Genomic DNA, 21245 nt, shown 5'->3' on the forward strand with positions numbered 1-21245 from the left:
GGGTCGAGTTTGTTTTTTGCTGGAAGATGGAGTTGAAACTTTTGACAACAGTTTTTTTTGTTTAAACAATGGGCAAAGGTGACTTAAAATTTTGTTCTGGGGGGAAGGAGGAGGATTAATTTTTCTCCAACCATAAAAAATAATAAACGCAACGATTTCCTTCCTTTTTTTATGCTTCTCGCAGGATAAACACCCATGGTAGCTTTAAAACAATTTATGCGTGTGACTTGCAATGCCTCAAACCACAAAGCTGGTTATTTCTGTTTCTTTTAGTTGAGAAATAACTTTTCATTTGATATATTGACAAAAAAGTTCAGCGACAAGTTAGTAGAAAAAAATTACCATTGGGGTGATTCCGTTCGTTAAACTACTCATTTCCTGTTCTTTGTTCTTCTCCTTGCTAATTGTTTCCGTCTTAACCTGCTTTACCCTAAAAAAAAGAAGTGTAAACACGAGTATATAACTAAGGCCGTGTCCAGAGGGGGGTACATACGTCCTTGAATACAACACCAAAAATACGTGGAGTAATACAATAGCGTAAATTCAAAAATGCAGAGGGACCTGGAAATTGCATTTTTTCAGAATTTAGGGGGATGACTTTTTTTAACATTTTATTTTTCAATTAAAATGCTAAAAATGCCTTTTTATATGAAAATATATGATTTTTTTGAAATCTCGAAGGGAGGGGGGAATGACCCAAATCAACACCCCAGGGGTAATATAAATTGGAGTAGAGAAAACTAAAGGTTTGACAACTAGGCCATTAAGGAAGTGACGTTATGAAGTTTATAATTATATTTAAAAAGTTATAAGAACGCTTAAAAGGTTATAAAACGTCACATTAACTTCATGTAAATACCACGGTTTAAAATTTTGTAATTAACAATATCTAAGTGATTGAAGTTGTTCGGCGTAAAAAAAATATGAGATTTTGCTTTCTTAAAAACAAAATCCGCAATGACTAAGTTCGAGTTGAGGTTGCTAGAAATTTTAAAAGAAATCTGATTTACTGTTTTTCTTGTGAGCGAGAAAAAAAAATGATTTCCCAATTGCATTTAATCGTTCCACAACGTCAAATTGAAGTCCTTTCCTTTACAATTTCATTCAAAATTCCCTGTACTGTTTTCTGTATTCAAAAATCCCCAATAATCCGAAAATATTCATCTCTGAGACAGATCAACTAAAGAAGGTGAAATTCTTTGAATAATTTGTAGTTTTAAAAATTTGAGATACATAGTGACTCATTTTCCCCCAACATTCCCCGGATTTGAGTTTCTTATTGAAGTAAAATTCATATCCAAAATAATGAAAGAAAAAGTTGGAACTTTAGGCTTAAAAATCAATGTTCATTCTCCCCCCGCTCGTGGAATATTTAACAATACTCACCAAAAGTACTGAATTATGAGTGAAAATAAACAAAAAGGCACAAATAAGCATAAGTGGCAAATGATCAGAGGCGTAGCTAAGGTTTCCAGCACCCGGGACAATGTCGGTTTAACTCCCTCCCCCCCTCCACCATCACAAACAAAATATAAGCAAAAAAAGTTTGATACTCCCTCGGAAGCTGCGCCCGGACAGCTACCCCCTAACTACACCACTGCAAGTGGGAGAACATAGGTTATTTATAACTGTTTATACTACTTACTTTTTGCCACAAGAAAGGGAGCAATATGACTTAGTCTTGTCAAATTTAGTGTTAGTATCAGTTATTCCACATTCCTTGCAGGTCGCCATTTCACAATCTAGCGCTATCTTCTTTCCTGGAAGAAGAAGAAGAAGATTAAAGATTTGAAGTTAATCACAATCACATAACAGAAGAACAGGCAGTTTCTGACCAAGAGAAGAGCATGCTGATCCATTCAAAAAACTTAGCAGAAACAGATTAGTCTTTGTTAAAACAAACCTTAAAAGGAGGAGATGCTCAAGTAGGAGAGAGGAGTAATTGCACATGCAGATTTATCTACCAGTGTGTTTTTTTGCCCCCATCCTATATTCTGAAGAAAACACCTAATTTGTCTGGTGTTAAATAACTACCCCTCTCCTAAATTTAGAAAAATATGTTATACCACCCCATATTATAAGACCTTATAACAAAGCCTAAAAGGAGATGGTCAAGTAGGAGAGAGGAGCAACTACCCTCGTGGATTTATCTACCAGTGTTTTTTTTTGCCCCCATCCTATATTCTGAAGAAAACACCTTATTTGTCAGGTGTTAACTAACTACCCCTCTCCTAAATTTAAAAAAATATGTTATACCACCCCATATTATAAGACCTTATCACAAAGCCTAAAAGGAGATGGTCAAGTAGGAGAGAGGAGCAACTACCCTCGTGGGTTTATCTACCAGTGTGTTTTTTTGCCCCCATCCTATATTCTGAAGAAAACACCTTATTTGTCTGGTGTTAACTAACTACCCCTCTCCTAAATTTAGAAAAATATGTTATACCACCCCATATTATAAGACCTTATAACAAAGCCTAAAAGGAGATGGTCAAGTAGGAGAGAGGAGCAACTACCCTCGTGGATTTATCTACCAGTGTGTTTTTTTTTGCCCCCATCCTATATTCTGGAGAAAACACCTTATTTGTCTGGTGTTAACTAACTACCCCTCTCCTAAATTTAGAAAAATATGTTATACCACCCCATATTATAAGACCTTATAACAAAGCCTAAAAGGAGATGGTCAAGTAGGAGAGAGGAGCAACTACCCTCGTGGATTTATCTACCAGTGTGTTTTTTTGCCCCCATCCTATATTCTGAAGAAAACACCTTATTTGTCTGGTGTTAACTAACTACCCCTCTCCTAAATTTAGAAGAATATGTTATACCACCCCATATTATAAGACCTTATAACAAAGCCTAAAAGGAGATGGTCAAGTAGGAGAGAGGAGCAACTACCCTCGTGGATTTATCTACCAGTGTGTTTTTTTTTGCCCCATCCTAGATTCTGAAGAAAACACATTTTTTATCTGTTAAAAAAAAACTATCCTTCTCCTAAATTTAGAAAAACATGTTATCCCACCCCATTCTACGTCTTCATAAATTTCTGTCCCTGAAAAGGACTCAAGAAAGACAGCCTGGATCATAATAGTTCCTTTTTATGCTTGCTAAAACCTTCCTTCAATAAAAATTTCTTGGGTTTTCTTTGAAACAGGGTAGGATATGCATTCGACCTCAAATGACAGTTCTAATGTTGGCCAAACTTAGTTCCAAAAGAGGAGGGACTTCTATTAAGCTTACACACGTAGGTGTAAACCGATCCAACCCTTCAAAAGGGGAGGGGATCAGAACTTTTTGAAGAGGAGAGGGTCAAGACGCAGAAAATTGTTTTTAGGCAATTGCTGATAAACTTTTCTTAGAACCTCTTCAGATCAATCGCAACCTCTCCTCCTGCGCGAGTACGCCAAGTAAATAAAATTTTATACTCGTAAAATATTTTGTGAGTATTATTCCCGAATAGAAAAGGCATGAGCTCCTTAGAAAAGGCCCAAACAGATTTTCAATAGGTAATCTAGGCAAACATTTTAAGAAAAAAATTAACACTGTTCAAAATCGATCAAGACTGTAAAAACCATGGGTACTAATCAAAGAGTAGCGAAAAGATAAATGAAAAGACGGGATAAAAAGGATATATGCAAAAATAAGGAGTAACTCTATAAAAGGCAACAAAAATTCAACATCGTAATTTAACAATTTTTTTTAGAAAACAACTGAAATCTATTCAGAAATAGCCTTAAAGAACCAAGGACACCCAAATAAGAACTTTTGTATTCCCCGGAACCATCTTATTTCTGTTCAAACTAGCGATTTTCCGAGGTTTTTCTTTTCATTCTTTCAAAACAATGAGGTTTTCTGGGTAGTATCACATTGTGTTAGTGTTGTCAAAAAGAACTGAGAGAATAAATGAACAAAACTGCGTTTTGGGGCCAAATGTTTTTAGCATATTTTTTGCTAGCTTTTTACGACGTTTTTACCAAACGTCAATTTGATCGCGGTGCTACCAAAAACTGCAAACATGTATATGGAGGTCTTTTCCATTAAAATTGAGTAACCAGTTTTTTCCTAATTTTTAAGATATATAAAGTGGTTCACTAAGCTTTCGCTAAACCATTTCAACTAATCGCATTTAATTTTCATTGTCCTTGGTATTTAAATTACAAACTCGAACCGATAGCATGGTCTACGTGCGCAAGCGCCACATGAGGCATTATGACCAGGGTTGCCACCCAGTGAAAAAATCACTAGATTCTAGTGATTTTTGGTTGATTTAGTAATTATCTTCAATAATCCAGTGATTTTTTTTGTTTGTTCTGTGTAAAAAATCTCTAGAAATAGTGATAAACTACTAGGGGTGGGAACTCTGATTTTGAGCGAAATTTAAGATTTTTTTTTCACATGCAGGTTTTTATGCGATGAAATCCAAAGAATCTCTGAGATTTAGTTGGAGCAACCAGTACGTGTGTTTAAATATAAGAAACGTTTTTACATATCCTCACACATTATTTTTCTATTAGGCTTTCAACTGTCATATATCCGATTTTTTTTTCGAGACGTCATTTATATTCCCCACCAATAAAGAAGAGCTTATTTTTTTCTTCCCTTGAAAAATAAAATTTTTACAAATACAAGGTGTGAAGCACGAGGACTACAAGAAGAAAACACCTGAAAATTTTGTGAGTTTTTTTTAATACACGAATAGCGATTTAAAATCAAAAGCATTGATAAGCTTTCTTTTTATCTTTTCTAATATTATCCTTTTATAAATGGCTTTAATTTGTCTCTCTTCAATCAGTCTCAGAATGGCTCAAAGAAATGCTAAGATTCAATGGAAAGACACAAAGAAAGTGCCCCTCATTTACAAGGTGACCTTTTAGAAAGGTAAGAAAATGAAACGGAGATATATAATTTATGGCTTTTTTTTTTGCTGATTTTCACCCAAGTCCCTTTTTAATTTTGTAGTCTGCTCCTGCCGAACAGAAATAAAATAGAAAAACAAGTTTTTTTAGCTGAAAGTAAAGAGCGACATTAAAACTTAAAACGGACAGAATTTACTCCGTATATGAAAGGCGCTATTCCCTCCTCAACGTCCCGCTCTTTACGCTAAAGTTTTTCACTGTTTTAAAAAGTAGATTTGAGAGAACAAGTCAAACTTTAGTGCAAAGAGCGGGTTTTTAGGGGGTGTTTCCCCCTATTTTTCAAAATAAGGCAAATTTTCTCAGGCTCGTAATTTATGATAAGCAAGACTAAATCTGATGAGACTTTATTTAAATCAGCATAAAAATCCGATTCTTTTGATGCATCTATTAGTATCAAAATCCCGCTTTTTAAAGTTACGTTTACTATTGAGCCGGATCGCCCCTTGCTGAAGTTCGTTACCACGAACTGTTTGATCACACAATTGCATATGGAGCTCATTCTCATTAAAAATCGAACTGCTACAAAGAAAAAAAATAGTAAAGTGTAAAACTTACTTGGTGGGCCCTCTTCCGCCCGAGCTTTTTTCTTTCCGGGCGATGGTGGAAATAGCCGTACAACTGGGAATGGTTCAGAAGCTGAAAATGACAATTTATGTTATTGACATAATCTTAATATTCAAAAGTATGAAGGAGCAACAATATATTGTAAATAATTAAACAAAAATAGTGAAATAAAATAATTCTCACTAAGAATTCACACTGTTCATGAAAGTTAATGGTATTTTAAGAGTAATCCCTGTATATAAACCAGTACATACATTAAAATATAATTCACCTATAAAATCTTTAGGCTGATTCCAAATATAACACTATACCTAACGATAAATATCGATTTCTAGTTTCAGTAAATGCAGTGGGAGGGTAAATGACAGATTCTCTAGGATAATTCATGAATTTAAAAACTTGGTTTCCTGCGATTTCTTTTTTTGACCCATGCAATTTTTAAAGCAAATTTCACCCACCACGATGAATTATTATATGTCCAGTACCTAAGCAAGGCAAAATTACTGAACAATGCATTCACAATAGACTGACTAATTTCTTTTTTTTAGTAAAAGTGTGACATAGAAACGCGAAAGAAATGGTTTTTGTTGTTAGTTTTCTTGTTTTATTTTGTAGGTTTAATGTTAGCAATGAAATAGGCCAAATCTTTTCTCAAAAGTAATTTTGGATAAAAAAGGAAGAGGCTTTTTCAAGAACAGCATCTAGCAAAGTAGTCGATTTATGGGTGCCTATTAACGAAAATACATGGAGGGGGGGGGGCATTTTTTTTGCATTTGAAAAAGAAAACTAAGATACAAAGCAGATCTTTTAAAACTTAGGTGGAAAGGGAGCAATTTTGTTCGATTTTTTTTCCGATTTAAATGCAAAAAAAAAACACCTAAAAATTGGAAGAAGTGGCATCCCTGCTCTCACTCATTTAAAGGCCTTGAATGTATTCTAGACAAACCCACATGAAGCTGAGTCATACGGTTTCTTCACAATTCCCTATATTTTCATGTAACTCCCCTAATTGTCAGTCTTCTGAAATTTACCCCTCCTCTCCCCAAAGAAAATCCACGCATGCATTCAGGGAAATGTTTCAACGCTGTCAAGGAATTAGTTATCCGATATATAGCCGTATTTACCCTTGTCGTTTCTATGCCAGAAAGTATCGATTTCAAATTTCTCAGTGAGAATACTCGATTTGTATTTTGTTCAAGCGAAAGATGATTTTTTTTTTTTTTTATATCTTCAAAAGAGATTGGGTAACTAAGGACCGATCCAAATTAGTCGCCTTTTGGCTTCGGGAGCAAACCATATTTGCAGTGTCAAGAAAAGTGGCAATAGTGACGCCTGATTCAGTTTCCACCACATGTTTTTGAGTACAGTACAAAGATAAATAATTAGTTACAAATTAGAAGTATTGGGACTCCACTCACTCTCTCAAACTAGGGACACTTCAAAGATTTTGAGAAACCAGTAACAAATTAGATGCAGTGAAAGTATACTCAGTCTCTCAAACTAGTAACATTTAAGATCTTTTAAGAAATTAGTAATAAATTAGAAGCATTGAGAGTCTACTCACATGCTTCAAAAACGGGATACTCACACTCATGAATCAGGAAATCCCCAATCACGTGAGTGAGTATTGATGATTTCTTTTCTTCTGGTTCCTCATTTATTTCTAGTTTTAAAGATGGCGACATGCAATTAGAATCTTTTTCCATCACAGGACCTGAAAGGGTATAAAACGATTTATGAATGGGTGCCAATAACTGTCTTCAACAGTATTATTTAGTAATTTTTACGACTCTTCGCGCATAACATACATGTTTCAAAAATTTTACGAATCTGCATTAGAACTGGAGCACAAAAAAAAAAAAAAGATTGAAGATATTTTTGGAATAGTAAGAGCGACTAGCCTATAGAGACGTTGCTATCCAGTTGCCCCAGCTCAATGAATTTCGGGCGCAATTCTACTGTCCAAACTCATGATCATGAGGTGTTTTCCATCTTCCTACCTCTAAATCTTCCCTACTTGTATATTTTTAATTTAGAGATTATGGGAAGAGATGTGTATGACCTGTCGTATTAAGAAACAGAAGTATTCTAAGTTTAGCTAAGTCTGCTTTTCCTGGACGGTGTGTCTTAACAACAAGGCTCCTAAGACTTAGGCCGGATTCTTAGTCAAACTTGCTATTTTCCCATGGTTATAAGATATAAAGGAGGAGGTAAGAACAAGGCCGCATCCAGGGGAGGTTACCGGGTTGGCCCTGCCCCAAATTTTCTGTCCAACTGGTAAAAAGGTAACAAAAAGTATATAAATAAATTTTTATGCGTTTTTTAAATTTATATATATATATATATATATATATATATATATATATATATATATATATATATATATATATATATATATATATATATATATATATATATATATATATATATATATAAAACTACCCCTCACAAAGATTCACCACGTCTTCCTGAACAAAAATCCTGGGTATACTCTTGGGTAGGAACATGAAAATACTCTAGCCCTCATTTGGGCTGTTTTATATTGCTAATAGTCCCACTAACGTATTAAATTTTTTTAACCTCAGAATTCACTGTCCTACAGATAAATGAGTTAAAGCAAGAAGTTGAAACCCTAGCTTCTAATTTAGGCCGAATATTCACTTATGAATGCATCATTGGCACAGTACTACTGAAACACGCTTACTTGAGATTAAATAAAAAAAACACATTTTTTTAACTGAAAGTAAGGAGCGATATTAAAACTTAAAACGAACAGAAATTATTCCTTATATGCAAGGGGCCGTTCCATTCTCAACACCCCACTCTTTATGCTAAAGTTTGACTCTCTTACAACTCTACCTTTTAAAACAATAAAAAACAATAAAAAAACTAAGCTTTAATTCAAAAACGAGAAGTATTGCTAGCCGCCAAAGTTCGCTTTATCTATCTTAAATATTTTGAAAAAATTAGCCTTCAAGCACTTTTTGAATGTACACCATTTCACCAATTCCAGGTGGATACCTGATAAATACAGTGAAGCCATCACAGCGAAAATACGCCAGAAATACCATTTTATGAGCGAAAATGCTCCTTAAGTGCAATTGTTCGAAGAACTTCACTTTTAAAAATGCCTTGTTTTTAAGAATCCGATGGGCAACCACTTTAAAGAAGCACCACAATGGCACAGATGCACCACACCTGGCAACATTGCCATAATAATAATGTATACTAAACTTATGCTTCTCCATGAGAAATATACGGACAAAGATGCATATGCAACAAAGTCAAAACTTTAGGATTAGAGCGAGTTGGGGTCTGATCCTTAAAATAAACATTTCAGGTCCAACTATATTTTTTTTTACATTCTATCGTGTGCTTTTCTCCAGATCCTAACATTTTTTATTCTTTTTTGCTTAGTGGGGATATAAAGAAGCATTTCTTGACGGGAACACCTCAAATGTCGAGACATACGAAGAGGAAGGGGCCCTTGTCTCCAAAATCCTATATTCTCTCCTGAACACTTTTTATTTAAATTATCAAACATTTTATTATTATTATTAACCCGTCCCCGAAAAAAAAATCTGTATACGTGCCTGTATCAATGCATGCACACTACTTTCAAGAGTAATATTGAGTAATTTATATGTAATTTTTTTTTCGAAAACTGGCATACTATCCTTTTCGGTGTGAGAAAAAGATCTAGATGGGCCAGGACTTCGAGAACATTCGCAAGTGCCTTAACTTTGGAAAAAAAATGCATATGAATAACATCACAAATATCAACGCGTCCAACACTCTAATGGTTTTACTTTCTATAGTAAGTGAAGAAAATTATATTAAAGTTGTTTTTAAAAGAGGCTAAAAAACTGTCATTCTTTTCACCGAGTAAATCTCGATCCCCTTTTACTAACAATAAATAAAAATCAGAGGCGGTTTTAAGGGAGGGACAGAGGGGGCGCTTGCCCAGGGCGCAGAATTTTTTTTTGTGTGTGGGGGGGGGGGCAAAATTCCAAAAACAATCTGATGGTTATAATCATTTTTTGATTTTAGAAACTTTATTTTTAGTAAAATAACGTAGAAGACGCAGTTCTTAAATGAAAGTAATTAATAAATAAATAATTGACCAATAAAATGAACATAAATTAAAAAAATTGATCAATTAATACTTTGAAAATAGTTTTGTTTACAAATGATAATTTTTCTAAATTTCAGCCTAGAAATTTCTGGAAGACAGGGAACACTAATCAAGATTTTGCACCAAGCGCAAGAGAGGCCTGAGCCACAACTGATAACAATAATAATAAAACTTACACTCCAACTTCATGTCATTAGATTCAGGTACGGCGTTCTTTAAAACAGAATAGTTGAGGTTTTGGTTTGCATCTCGTTGGTCAGGGGTCCCTTTTTTATCCGTTTTTTCTTTCGCCTCATCTGGCATAATTGGCATTAAATCCACTAAGTCCGGCATCGTCAGAATAGGCGAAGAAACCCTCAGAGGTGCACCAACCAGCGCTGAACTGGGTATACTCACCATGGACGAGTTGGAAACACTTGCACTACTCACATATGGTAGAGTTAATGATATACTAGGCACAGATATTTGTGGTAATAGCGGAGGCACTTCTTGTGAAGGAGGTGGGAAGGCTATAGGTGGTGCATTTGGGGGAAGGTTTTTGAAGGGTACAGAAGTCATTGGTGGACTTGCAGCAACAGGAGCAGGAGCGATTGGGCGATATGGACGCGACTGGACTGTGACTGTGGATGCACCGAACGGTGTATTCAAAACTGGCATTTGAGATGGTGCTGACGTAGTTGTCGCTAAGAGCGCCGAAGATGAACATGGGAATCTGAAATAATAAATAAGTCAGAAATTGCTAGCATAATTTCGGTTTCTACCTGTTACTTTAAATGCACAAAATCATAGACACAGACATAATTCTATTTTTCAAGGAAGGGTAGGGAAATATGGAAACATTTTTTTTTTTTTTACCTCGTTTTTAAGGAACTCTCCTTTGTGTCGACCTTGACTTTGTGTACTTTCCCTGTAAGGGATGCAGAGATAACTGTCCCCGGAAAAAAAGCATAAAAGTATAGTTACTGGCCCATCCTCCTATGAAAACCTCTGACCCTCCCCCGATGCCAGACCTGCATGCACTCATGTCTATGATTATGAACATACCCAACTAATCAGCCTGACATATGTCCAAAACCAAGCTTTGATGAAAAGGTCTCGGGCTTATATTTTGAGATTAGTAATACAAAACAACAAAAAAGTACACACAATCTTGTTTTGTTCGCCTCCACTAGATAATTTAAGAACAATTTAAGTACTTAATTATTATATAGAACTCGAGACTTTTTCTAAGAGGGTGGCTCAGCCACAGACTACATTTTGAAGGTAGACATGGACCATCCTTCCAACTCCCTCAAAGTTAGCATATTTTAACTCCATAGAGTAAAGCAAAAAAATAGCCTAAGCAGCGAAGGGAATCTAACGGCGATATTCTAGTACAGTTTTAACAGTGCTGTCTTTAGTGACCCTTTCAGATACTACTTATTTTCCCTTTTCAGATACTACTTATTTTCCCTATTACTTAATGATTCAGTTTCTCTCTCTATTCTCAAAGAACCTTATTTCCAGACATAGAAAAACAATAATAAATGGACTTAGGACCATACGGTTGTATTCAAATATGCTTATCTAGTATTTTAAGAACTTAAAAGCCTTTAAGTGAGAGTATGTATGCAAAAATGGTTCAATGGTCAATGGAGAGTATGTTGCTTTAAGCGAGAATTAACTTAAACATGAGCTAAGAGCTCATATGGCACTTGTGACAAGGTCGGAAGAGCCAAGAGCTCATATGGCATGAGCTCTAGCAAAATTCTAAGAATCAATAAGGTAAAGATAAAGAATACGGCATTAGACTTTACAGTCCCTACCGGCTGACAAACGAGATCCTTCTAAATATCAAAATTAATTAAGATCCAATCACCCACTCGTAAGTTAAAAATGCCTCATTATTTTTTCTCTCTCTTCACCCCCCCAGATGGTTGAATCGGGGAAACGACTTTATCAAGTCAATTTGTGCAGGTCCCTGAGACGCCTACCAATTTGCATCGTGCTAACACGTCCAGAAGCACCGAACTCGCAAAAGAACTGGACCCCCTAACTCCCACAAAGACAGCAGACACAGTCCGGTTATGTCAAATCATGTATCTACGGCATTTGCTTATTCTACCCACCAAGTTTCATCCCGATCTCTCTACTCTAAGCGTTTTCCAAGATTTCCGGTTTCCCCCTCCAACTCCCCTTAATGTCACCAGATCTGGTCGGGATTTAAAATAAGAGTTCTGAGACATGAGTTCCTTCTAAATATCAAATTTCATGGAGATCCGGTCACCCGTTCGTAAGTTAAAAATACATAATTTTTTCTAATTTTCCGAATTAATACCCCCCCAACTCCCCCCAAAAAAGAGCAAATTCAGTCCGGTTATGTCAATCACGTATCTAGGACTTGTGCTTATCCTTCCCACCAAGTATCATCCCGATCTCTCCATTCTAAGTGTTTTCCAAGATTTCCCGTTTCCCCCTCTAGCTTCCCCCAATATCACCGGATACGGTTGGAATTTGAAATTAAAGCTATGAGACACGAAATCCTTCCAAATATCAAATTTCGTTAAGATCCGATCACCCATTCGTAAGTTAAAATACCTCATTTTTTCAATTTTTCCTCTCCCTCCAGCCCCCAGATGGTCGAATCGGGGAAACGACTGTTATCAAGTCAATTTGTACAGGTCCCTGACACGCCTACCAATTTTCATCGTCCTAGCGCGTCCAGAAGCACCTAACTCGCCAAAGCACTGGAAATCCCCCCTCCACTCCCCCAAAGAGAGCGGATCCGTTCCAATTATGTCAATCGCATATCTAGAACTTCTGCTTATTCTTCCTATCAAGTTTCATCCCGATCTCTCCACTCTAAGCGTTTTCCAAGATTTCCAGTTTCGAAGATTTCTGTTTCCTCCCTCCAACCCCTTGTGTCCCCGGTTCCAGTTCGAATTGAAAATAGAGCATCTGAGACACAAGATCTAGCTATATATCAAGTTTCATTAAGATCCGATCACCCATTCGTAAGACAAAGATACCTCAATTTTTACGCTTTTCAAGATTTCTTGTTTCCCCCTCTAACTCCCCCAATGTCACCAGATCTGATCGGGATTAAAAAAAAGAGCTCTGAAGCACAAGATCCTTAAATATCAAATTTCATTAAGGTCTGATCAACCGTTCTTAAGTTACAGATACCTCATTTTTTATAATTTTTCCGAACTACCCTCCTCCCAACTCCCCCAAAGAGAGCGGATCCGGTCAAGTTACGTTAGTCATGCATCTTGGACTTGGTGGGTGCGTATCCTTCCCACCAAGTTTCATCCTAATCTCTCCACTCTAAGCGTTTTCCAAGATTTCCGGCCCCCCCCCCCCCAATGACACTGGATCCCGTCGGGATTTAAAACAAGAGATCTGAGTTACCAGGCCCTTCTAAATATGAAATTTCATTAAGATCCAATAACTCCTTCGTAAGTTAAAAATACTTAATTTTTTACAATTCTTCAGAATTACCCCCCCCCAACTCCCCAAAAGAGAGCGAATCCATTCCGGTTATGTCAATCACGTATCTAGGACTTTAATTTTACCACCAAGATTCATCCCGATCCCTCCACTCTAAGCATTTTCCAAGATTTTAAGTTTCCCCCTCTAACTCCCCCCGATGTCACCGGATCCAGTCGGGATTTGAAATAAGAGCTCTCAGACACGATATCCTTTTAAATATCAAGTTTCATTAAGATCCGATCACCCATTCGTAAGTTAAAAATCCCTCATTTTTCTATTTTTTTCCGAAATAACCGTCCCCTCACTCCCTCCTCCAGATAGTCAAATCGGGGAAACAGAACGTACCCTGACAACAACAAACTAAACTATAAAACTTTTCATATCATACACCAGCTGTGATATCAGTATACAATTAAAATTATCTTAAAAACATAAGCGTAAAAATAAATACATTTTACATAACCGCAAAGCCACTGAACAACATACAGAAATATTGGATTGGTTTATCAGGTAACATTTTGGTCTCACCAGCAATAATACCAATCCAACAGTTCGTGGTAACGAACTGTAGTAAGGAGCGACCCGGCTCAATAGTAACCAAAACTCTAAAAAATGGAATTTTGATACCAATACCTACATCAAAAGAATCGCATTTTAATGCTGATTTTAAATATATAAGTTTCATCAAGTTTAGTCTTACCCATCAAAAGTTACGAGCCTGAGAAAATTTGCGTTATTTTAGAAAATAGGGGGAAACGCCCCGTAGAAGTCATAGAATCTTAACGAAAATCACACCATCAGATTCAGCGTATCAGAGAACCCCACTGTAGAAGTTTCAAGCTCCTATCTACAAAAATGTGGAATTTTGTATTTTTTGCCAGAAGGCAGATCACGGATGCGTGTTTATTTGTTTGTTTGTTTTTTTTGTTTTTTTTCCCAGGGGTGATCGTATCGACCCAGTTGTCCTAGAATGTTGCAAGAGGGCTCATTATAACGGAAATGAAAAGTTCTAGTGCCCTTTTTAAGTGACCAAAAAAATTGGAGGGCACCTAGGCCCCCTCCCACGCTAATTATTTTACCAAAGTCAACGGATCAAAATTCTGAGATAGCCATTTTATTCAGCGTAGTCGAAAAACGTTATAACTATGTCTTTGGGGACGACTTACTACCCCACAGTCCCCGTGGGAGGGGCAACAAGTTACAAACTTTGACCTGTGCTTACATATAGTAATGGTTATTGGGAAGTATACAGGCGTTTTCAGGAGGATTTTTTTGGTTTGGGGGAGGGGTTGAGAAGAGGGGGATATGCTGGGGGAACTTTCCTTCGAGAATTTGTAATGGGAGAAGAAAATTTCCATGAAGGGAGAGCAGGATTTACTAGCATTATTTAAAAAAAAACAATTAAAAAATAAATGTGAAAAAGCTTTTTCAGCTGGAAGTAAGGAACAGCAATAAAACTTAAAACAAACAGAAATTATTACCCATATGAGGGGCTCACCTCCTTCTATTACCTCGCTCTTTACGTTGAAGTATTTTTAGTAATTTCAACTATTTATTCTACGGCTTTTGTGATTCTGGGGTCATTCTTAATGAATTGGGACAAAATTTAAGCTTTAGTGTAAAGAGCGAGGATCTGACAAGGGGGCAAACCCCCTCATATATGTAATAAAAATATGAGAATACAAAAGTTCTTTACGTAAGCTAATTTATAAGTTACGTAAATCTTTTACTAATAAAAATATTCGTAAAAAATTAAAAGTTCTAGTTGCCTTTTTAATTGACCAAAAAATCGGAGGGCAACTAGGCTTCCTCCCCCGCTCTTTTTTTCTCAAAATCATTCGATCAAAATTATGAGAAAGCCATTTAGCCAAAAAAAAAGAAGAAAAATGCAAATTTCGTTTTAATTATTCCTCTGCGGAGAGCCAAAATCAAAACATGCATTGATTCAAAAACGTTCAGAAATTAAATAAAAAAAAACAAGTTTTTTTAACTGAAAGTAAGGAGCAGCATTAAAACTTAAAACGAACAGAAATTACTTCGTATATGAAAGAGGCTGCTTCCTCATCAACGCCCCGCTCTTTACGCTAAAGTTTTTTACTGTTTTAAAAATAAGAATTGAGAGACAGAGTCAAACTTTAGCGTAAAGAGCGGGGCGTTGATGAGGAAGCAGCCTCTTTCATATACGAAGTAATTTCTGTTCGTTTTAAGTTTTAATGTTGCTCCTTACTTTCAGTTAAAAAAACTTGTTTTTTTTATTTAATAGTGAGTAATAAGCAATCTAAAATTGTAAGAAATACACTATAGTATTACTCAAAAAATGCTTTATTTTTACACTGTAAATGACCTTTATCGGTTTACTTTTACTGTACCAAAACTCCTATACTGTTTTGGGTTTTCAGTAAAGTGCTAGTTTTCTTTAATCCGACAAACAGGGAAATATGATTATTTGGTTTATTTGTACTAATTTTATTGATATATGTTAGACAGACTGTGAAGCAATACTTTTTGTTCGTTTTAAGTTTCAACTTCGCTCTATACTTCCCTCAAAAAACTTGTTTTTTTTTTTATTAACCTTTGCCCGTTTTTAATTTAAATTTATTGCAGAAGCAACACTGCAATTATCTTTTTTTTAAATTTTCGCGGGGATGGGGCAGAACCCTCATTTACGGACTAATTTCTGTTCGTTTTAATTTTAATGTCACTCCTAACTATTTTCTAAAGAAGAATTTTAAGGTTTTCAAAACCTAAGCAAAATTTTGTTATGTATAACTTATTTCACTAAACATCTCCCCCTCCCCCCTGACAAACGCCAAAAAACATTAGACATACAAGTGTGGAATAGCAATAAACAAGAAAAAGTTGGAAAGTAACCTGACAACCAGAAAAACATCACAGAAAAAAAAAAAATTCTAATAGGTTCTTAGTGCTATGATTTCTATATGCATTAAAAATAGTTTCATTCTTTCTATTAAATAGTAAAAAAGAAAATAATATGAACAAGTGAACATAACAATAAGTAATTCTTCTTTGAAGATATAACTTTCAGCGGTTCTAGAACCATATGCCTACACTTCTCCAGCCTCTAAGTGGCAAGGGGTTGAGGTTCGGGGCCTGCTTTGTTCCGAAAATAGTGTATGGAACATTTCACAATTCACAAAAAAATTAACAAAAATAGTGAATTAGCTGAAGAATAATCATACATAAGGCACAAAATCATGATTGAAATAAATGCCTGATTAAGGAACTGTACCCTTGCCATTCTGATTCAAAGTCTAACACGCTAGTAACTGAATTGCGGTGGCTGATGATCAAATTCAATCTATTTGTTCTTGTAGGACCAAGTTGTGTAACTTACAGCCCTTTTCCTAGAGACAATGGAGAGTTATATTATCACCAAAAGCATAGTTATTGGACCTTATTCAGCAAATGCATCTGTAATTGGCTATTATAAACATTCATTTAATAAAACCTTCTATTATAAAGAGTGAGAGTATTAAACTATATTTGGCGAAGCCCAACTTTTACGAACAGGAGGGGAGGGGTGCGTCAAGGAAGAGTTATTGGAATTTTGAGATTCAAATACTTGTTATTCTATGAATTTCTTCCTCTTAAGAACATTCGATATTTTAAAACCATTTAGCGAGCCTCAACATCGGCTGACCGTGTTAAAGAGTTCATAGTGAATCCTCCCAACGGACTAATGAGACTTACTAGGGGGGCTGGGAGGGAGAGTATACAGGAGGGGTTCTTGTAAATCTTCAGCTGAGGGTTTTGGACCATAGCTATTACAATAATACCGTTTTACACTTTCAAACTTTTCCACTTAAGAAGTGGCACCAAAAGTGCCGTTTTTAGTGCTATATGGCACTTACGGATGGTGGAACTGATAAAAAGCACATTAAACATCTCTTTAAGAAGTTCTAGATGCCCACTAGCCCTAGCTTTTCTACTTTTCTACCTAAGACATGACAACAATTGTGCCATTATTAGTGCCATATGGCACTTACGGATGGTGGAACTGATAAAAAGCACGTACATGTGAGCAATAACTTTCAAATGAGCCATTAAACATCTCTTTAAGAAGTTCTAGATGCCCACTAGCCCTAGCTTTTCTACTTTTCTACCTAAGACATGACAACAATTGTGCCATTTTTAGTGCCATATGGCACTTGCAGATGGATTTTATAAAAGCACGTAGATATGAGAAATAGCTTTTGAATGAGTCACGAAACATTTCTCTAGGATGCACTGGTAGCCCACTAGGCCTGCTGAAAAAAACAAAACAACTGGAAACATCAGTGCTACCGATGCAAAAGGTTCAAGGAGGGGGACTGTAATATCCCCACAATAGGTTTTCGGCTACGGTGATTCATTTGGACACTTTTCATTTTGATCTGACGCCATTTTCGAGGGGTTTCAGGTTTTTTTCGAAATCACCATAAATTCCTTTTCGCAATAAACTTTTACTTTTAAGACGGATCGAAATGATACTTGACAATCCTAAGTCAGTATCAGATGACAATTTTCTTCACTTGGCAGTTTTCTTCAGAACGCGTTCTTCAACTTTTGGTTACTATGGGCTGTGGTTTGTTCTTTACTAGGTTGTAGCTACAGCTACAGCAATGAAAAAGAAAAGGGAGGACGGGGTCCCACAAAGATCGCTCTTAGGACCTCTCTGTTTCATAACTCCTATTCATAAATTGAAGCTTAATCTGTCAGAAGCTGGTATTATCATTTTTTGGATTACATTTTGCTCTTCCACAATAGAATTGATAATGCAGTTTCTAAATTTGAAATATTTTCTCAACAAAATATACTACCCTGATTTTTTCTTATTTTATTTCATAGTATTGTCTATAATGACTTGAATTCAATAAAATTTAAGGGGGGGGATTTGTCGTTTTTCAATGAAAATACCAAAACAGATGAACACCTTTTTTATAATTTTAAATAAATATATAATACGCCCTTGGAGCAATCCACAAGGGCTGAGCCACTCAAATGAAAGTTTGAATGGGCGGCAATTACCCATAGACAAACAAAAGTAGTATACTCTAATCAAGCTATTTAGGCAAGAAGAGCCCCAGCCCCTTCCCCCCCCCAAAAAAAAAATTGGCATACATACAAGCACGTGCACGGGAACTTTATTTGGAAAGGGGGCAATATTAATAAACACCTTGTATTAATTTACTTTTTTAAAATTTCATAAAAACGAATTTTGAAATTCGCCTTTAAGGTCCTTATTTTTAGATTATTGTCCCCTTGCTGTCTTAGCTGAGTGAAAAAATATTCCTGCATGTTAAAGCAAAGAAATTCTTATATGGGGACATTTTTGTCGAGTTACGCGTTCTTGGTTGTCATAGTATTCAAATTATTATTTTACCACTTTTTTCCTTCTCCTTTCTTAGCTGAGTTTCCAGCGTTTGATTAGTTTTGTAAAAGTGTGTTGAGTGCTTTTAATTGAGTAACCCCACTTTCCCTTCCAAATTTCATTACCTTTCCTGGCAGGCGACATGTGCATACTGTTTGTTTTATTACTAAATGGACTCTTCTTGATATGCCTTTCATAGAGTAGCATCAAAACAAACAAGAGCTAAGAGCTCATATGGCACTTGTGACGAGGTCGGAAGAGCCGAGAGCTCATATGGTACGAGGTCGGAAGAGCCAAGAGCTCATTTGGACGAGGTCGGAAGAGCCAAGAGCCAAGAGCTCATTTGGCACTTGTGAGAAGGTCAGAACCTAAAGTTAAACTTTATAGCACAAGATCCTTCTAAATATCAAATTTCATTAAGATCTGGTCACCCTTTCGTAAGTTACAAATACCTCAATTTTCAAAATTACCTCCCCCCTCCCAATTCCACCAAAGAGAGCAGATCCGGTCCAGTTATGTCAGTCACGTATCTTAGACAGGTTTCTATTCTTCCCATCCAGTTTCATCCTGATCTCACCGCTTTAAGTATTTTCTAAGATTTCCGGTCCCCCCAACTGCCCCCCCCCAATTACGTTTGATCCGGTTGAGATTTAAAATAAGATATCAGAGTTACGAGGTCCTTCTAAATATGAAGTTTCATGAAGATCCGATCACTCCTTCGTAAGTTAAAAATACGTTATTTTTCTTATTTTTCAGAATTACCCCCCCCCCGCAATTGAGCGGATCCGTTCCAATTATGTGAATTACGTATGCAAGACTTCTGCTTATTTTTCCAACCAAGTTTCATCCCAATCCTTCCAGTCTAAGGGTTTCCCATCATTTTAGGTCTCCCCACCCCAAACTTCCCCCAATGTCACCAGATCCGGTCAGGATTTAAAATAAGAGCTTTGAGCCACGATATCCTTCTAAAAATCAAATTTCATGGAGATCCAATCACCCATTCGTAAGTTAAAAATACCTCATTTTTTCTAATTTTTCAGAATTAACCCCCCCCCCCCCAACTACCCAAAAGAGAGCGGATCCGTTCCGTTTATGTCAATCATCTATCTAGGACTTGTGTTTATTTTTCCCACCATGTTTCATCCCGATCCCTCCACTCTAAGTGTTTTCCAAGTTTTAGGTTTCCCCCTCCCAACTCCCCGCCCCCATCACCAGATCCGGTCGGGATTTAAAATAAGAGCTCTAAGACACGATATCCTTCTAAACATCAAATTTCATTGAGATCCGATCACCCGTTCGTAAGTTGAAAATACCTCATTTTTCTAATTTTTAAGACTTACTCCCCCCTCCCAACTACCCCAAAGAGAGCAAATAAGTTCCGATTATGTCAATCATGTATCTGGGACTTGCGCTTATTTTTCCCATCAAGTTTCATCCCGATCCCTCTACTCTAAGTGTTTTCCAAGATTTTAGGTTTCCCCCCTCCAACTCCCCCCAATGTCATCAGACCCAGTCGGGATTTAAAATAAGAGCTCTGAGACACAATATCATTCCAAACATCAAATTTCATTAAGATCCAATCACCCGCTCATAAGTTAAAAATACTTCATTTTTTCTATTTTTCCGAATTAACCGGCCCCTTCTCCCCCCCCCCCAGATGGTCAAATCGGGAAAACGACTATTTCTAATTTAATCTGGTCCGGTCCCTGATACGCTTGCCAAATTTCATCGTCCTAGCTTACCTGGAAGTGCCTAAAGTAGCAAAACCGGGACTTTAGGTTTTCCCCCTCCAACTCCCCCCAATGTCATCAGATCCGGTCGGGATTAAAAATAAGAGCTCTAAGACACAATATCATTCCAAACATCAAATTTCATTAAGATCCAAATACCCGCTGATAAGTTAAAAATACTTCATTTTTTCTATTTTTTGCGAATTAACCGGGCCCCCACTCCCCCCCAGATGGTCAAATCGGGAAAACGACTATTTCTAATTTAATCTGGTCCGGTCCCTGATACGCTTGCCAAATTTCATCGTCCTAGCTTACCTGGAAGTGCCTAAAGTAGCAAAACCGGGACCGACAGACAGACCGACAGACAGACCGACAGACCGACAGAATTGGCGACTGCTATATGTCACTTGGTTAATACCAAGTGCCATAAAAAGGCGCTAGCATGAATATCAATAACAAACATAACGACGCTCACTGAAATAACTGGGACCATGGATGGGTTGAATCGGGATTTTCTTCATCCACCTTTTCTAACTCATTCAGAAAAAGATGCACAGTGCGGTGCCTAATTATTTTTAACAATATGCCCAATCTTTGGTAGAAGGAGGTTGTTTAGCCCGTGCAGCCCCTGGAACGACCCTCTGGGGCTGAGCCATTCAAAAGAAAAGTTTGAATGGATGGTAAGGGAACCCTAAATATACACTATTCGAATGTAGCAATCATGCTATATTGAATACGACTAGCCCCAGTTTCTCTCATGAGTGGATTTAATTATGACAAGAGAATAGAAGGCCATTTCTACCTAAGTTTTCCAGTTATCCCTTCCCCCGCCAGATTCTGGAAAACAGCCTTTAATGGGACATTTTCATTGGGAAGTGCCTTTTTTGGCATTTTCTTTTTTTTAATGACAAAGTTGTCCTATTCCGTCAATATCAAAAAATACATTTGATACCATTCCCCTCCCCCCAAAGCTCACCCATACAGGCACTTACGAAGGAATCTTTACGGGGGACAATAAAAGCATTCTTGATGGTTTGAATAGGAAGTACCCATTTGGG

The 21245-nt window shown here is 36.7% G+C and overlaps 1 protein-coding gene across 3 annotated transcripts in view; it reads right to left on the reverse strand.

The window, feature by feature from the left end:
- LOC136030445 (polyhomeotic-like protein 3) overlaps positions 1-21245 on the reverse strand; it is a 154051-nt gene that overhangs the window by 7187 nt on the left and 125619 nt on the right. For 2 of the 3 annotated variants that reach the window (XM_065709428.1, XM_065709431.1), the window contains 5 exons: positions 9792-10327; positions 7045-7194; positions 5472-5552; positions 1646-1760; positions 343-430 (listed from right to left, as the gene is read on the reverse strand). In XM_065709428.1, coding sequence (XP_065565500.1) covers positions 343-430; positions 1646-1760; positions 5472-5552; positions 7045-7194; positions 9792-10327 — 970 coding nt within the window. The remainder of the gene's footprint in view (positions 1-342; positions 431-1645; positions 1761-5471; positions 5553-7044; positions 7195-9791; positions 10328-21245) is intronic. The other variant, XM_065709429.1, reaches the window with a different exon arrangement.

The sequence above is a fragment of the Artemia franciscana genome, chromosome 8, assembly GCF_032884065.1.
Source record: "Artemia franciscana chromosome 8, ASM3288406v1, whole genome shotgun sequence".
NCBI lineage: Eukaryota > Metazoa > Arthropoda > Branchiopoda > Anostraca > Artemiidae > Artemia > Artemia franciscana.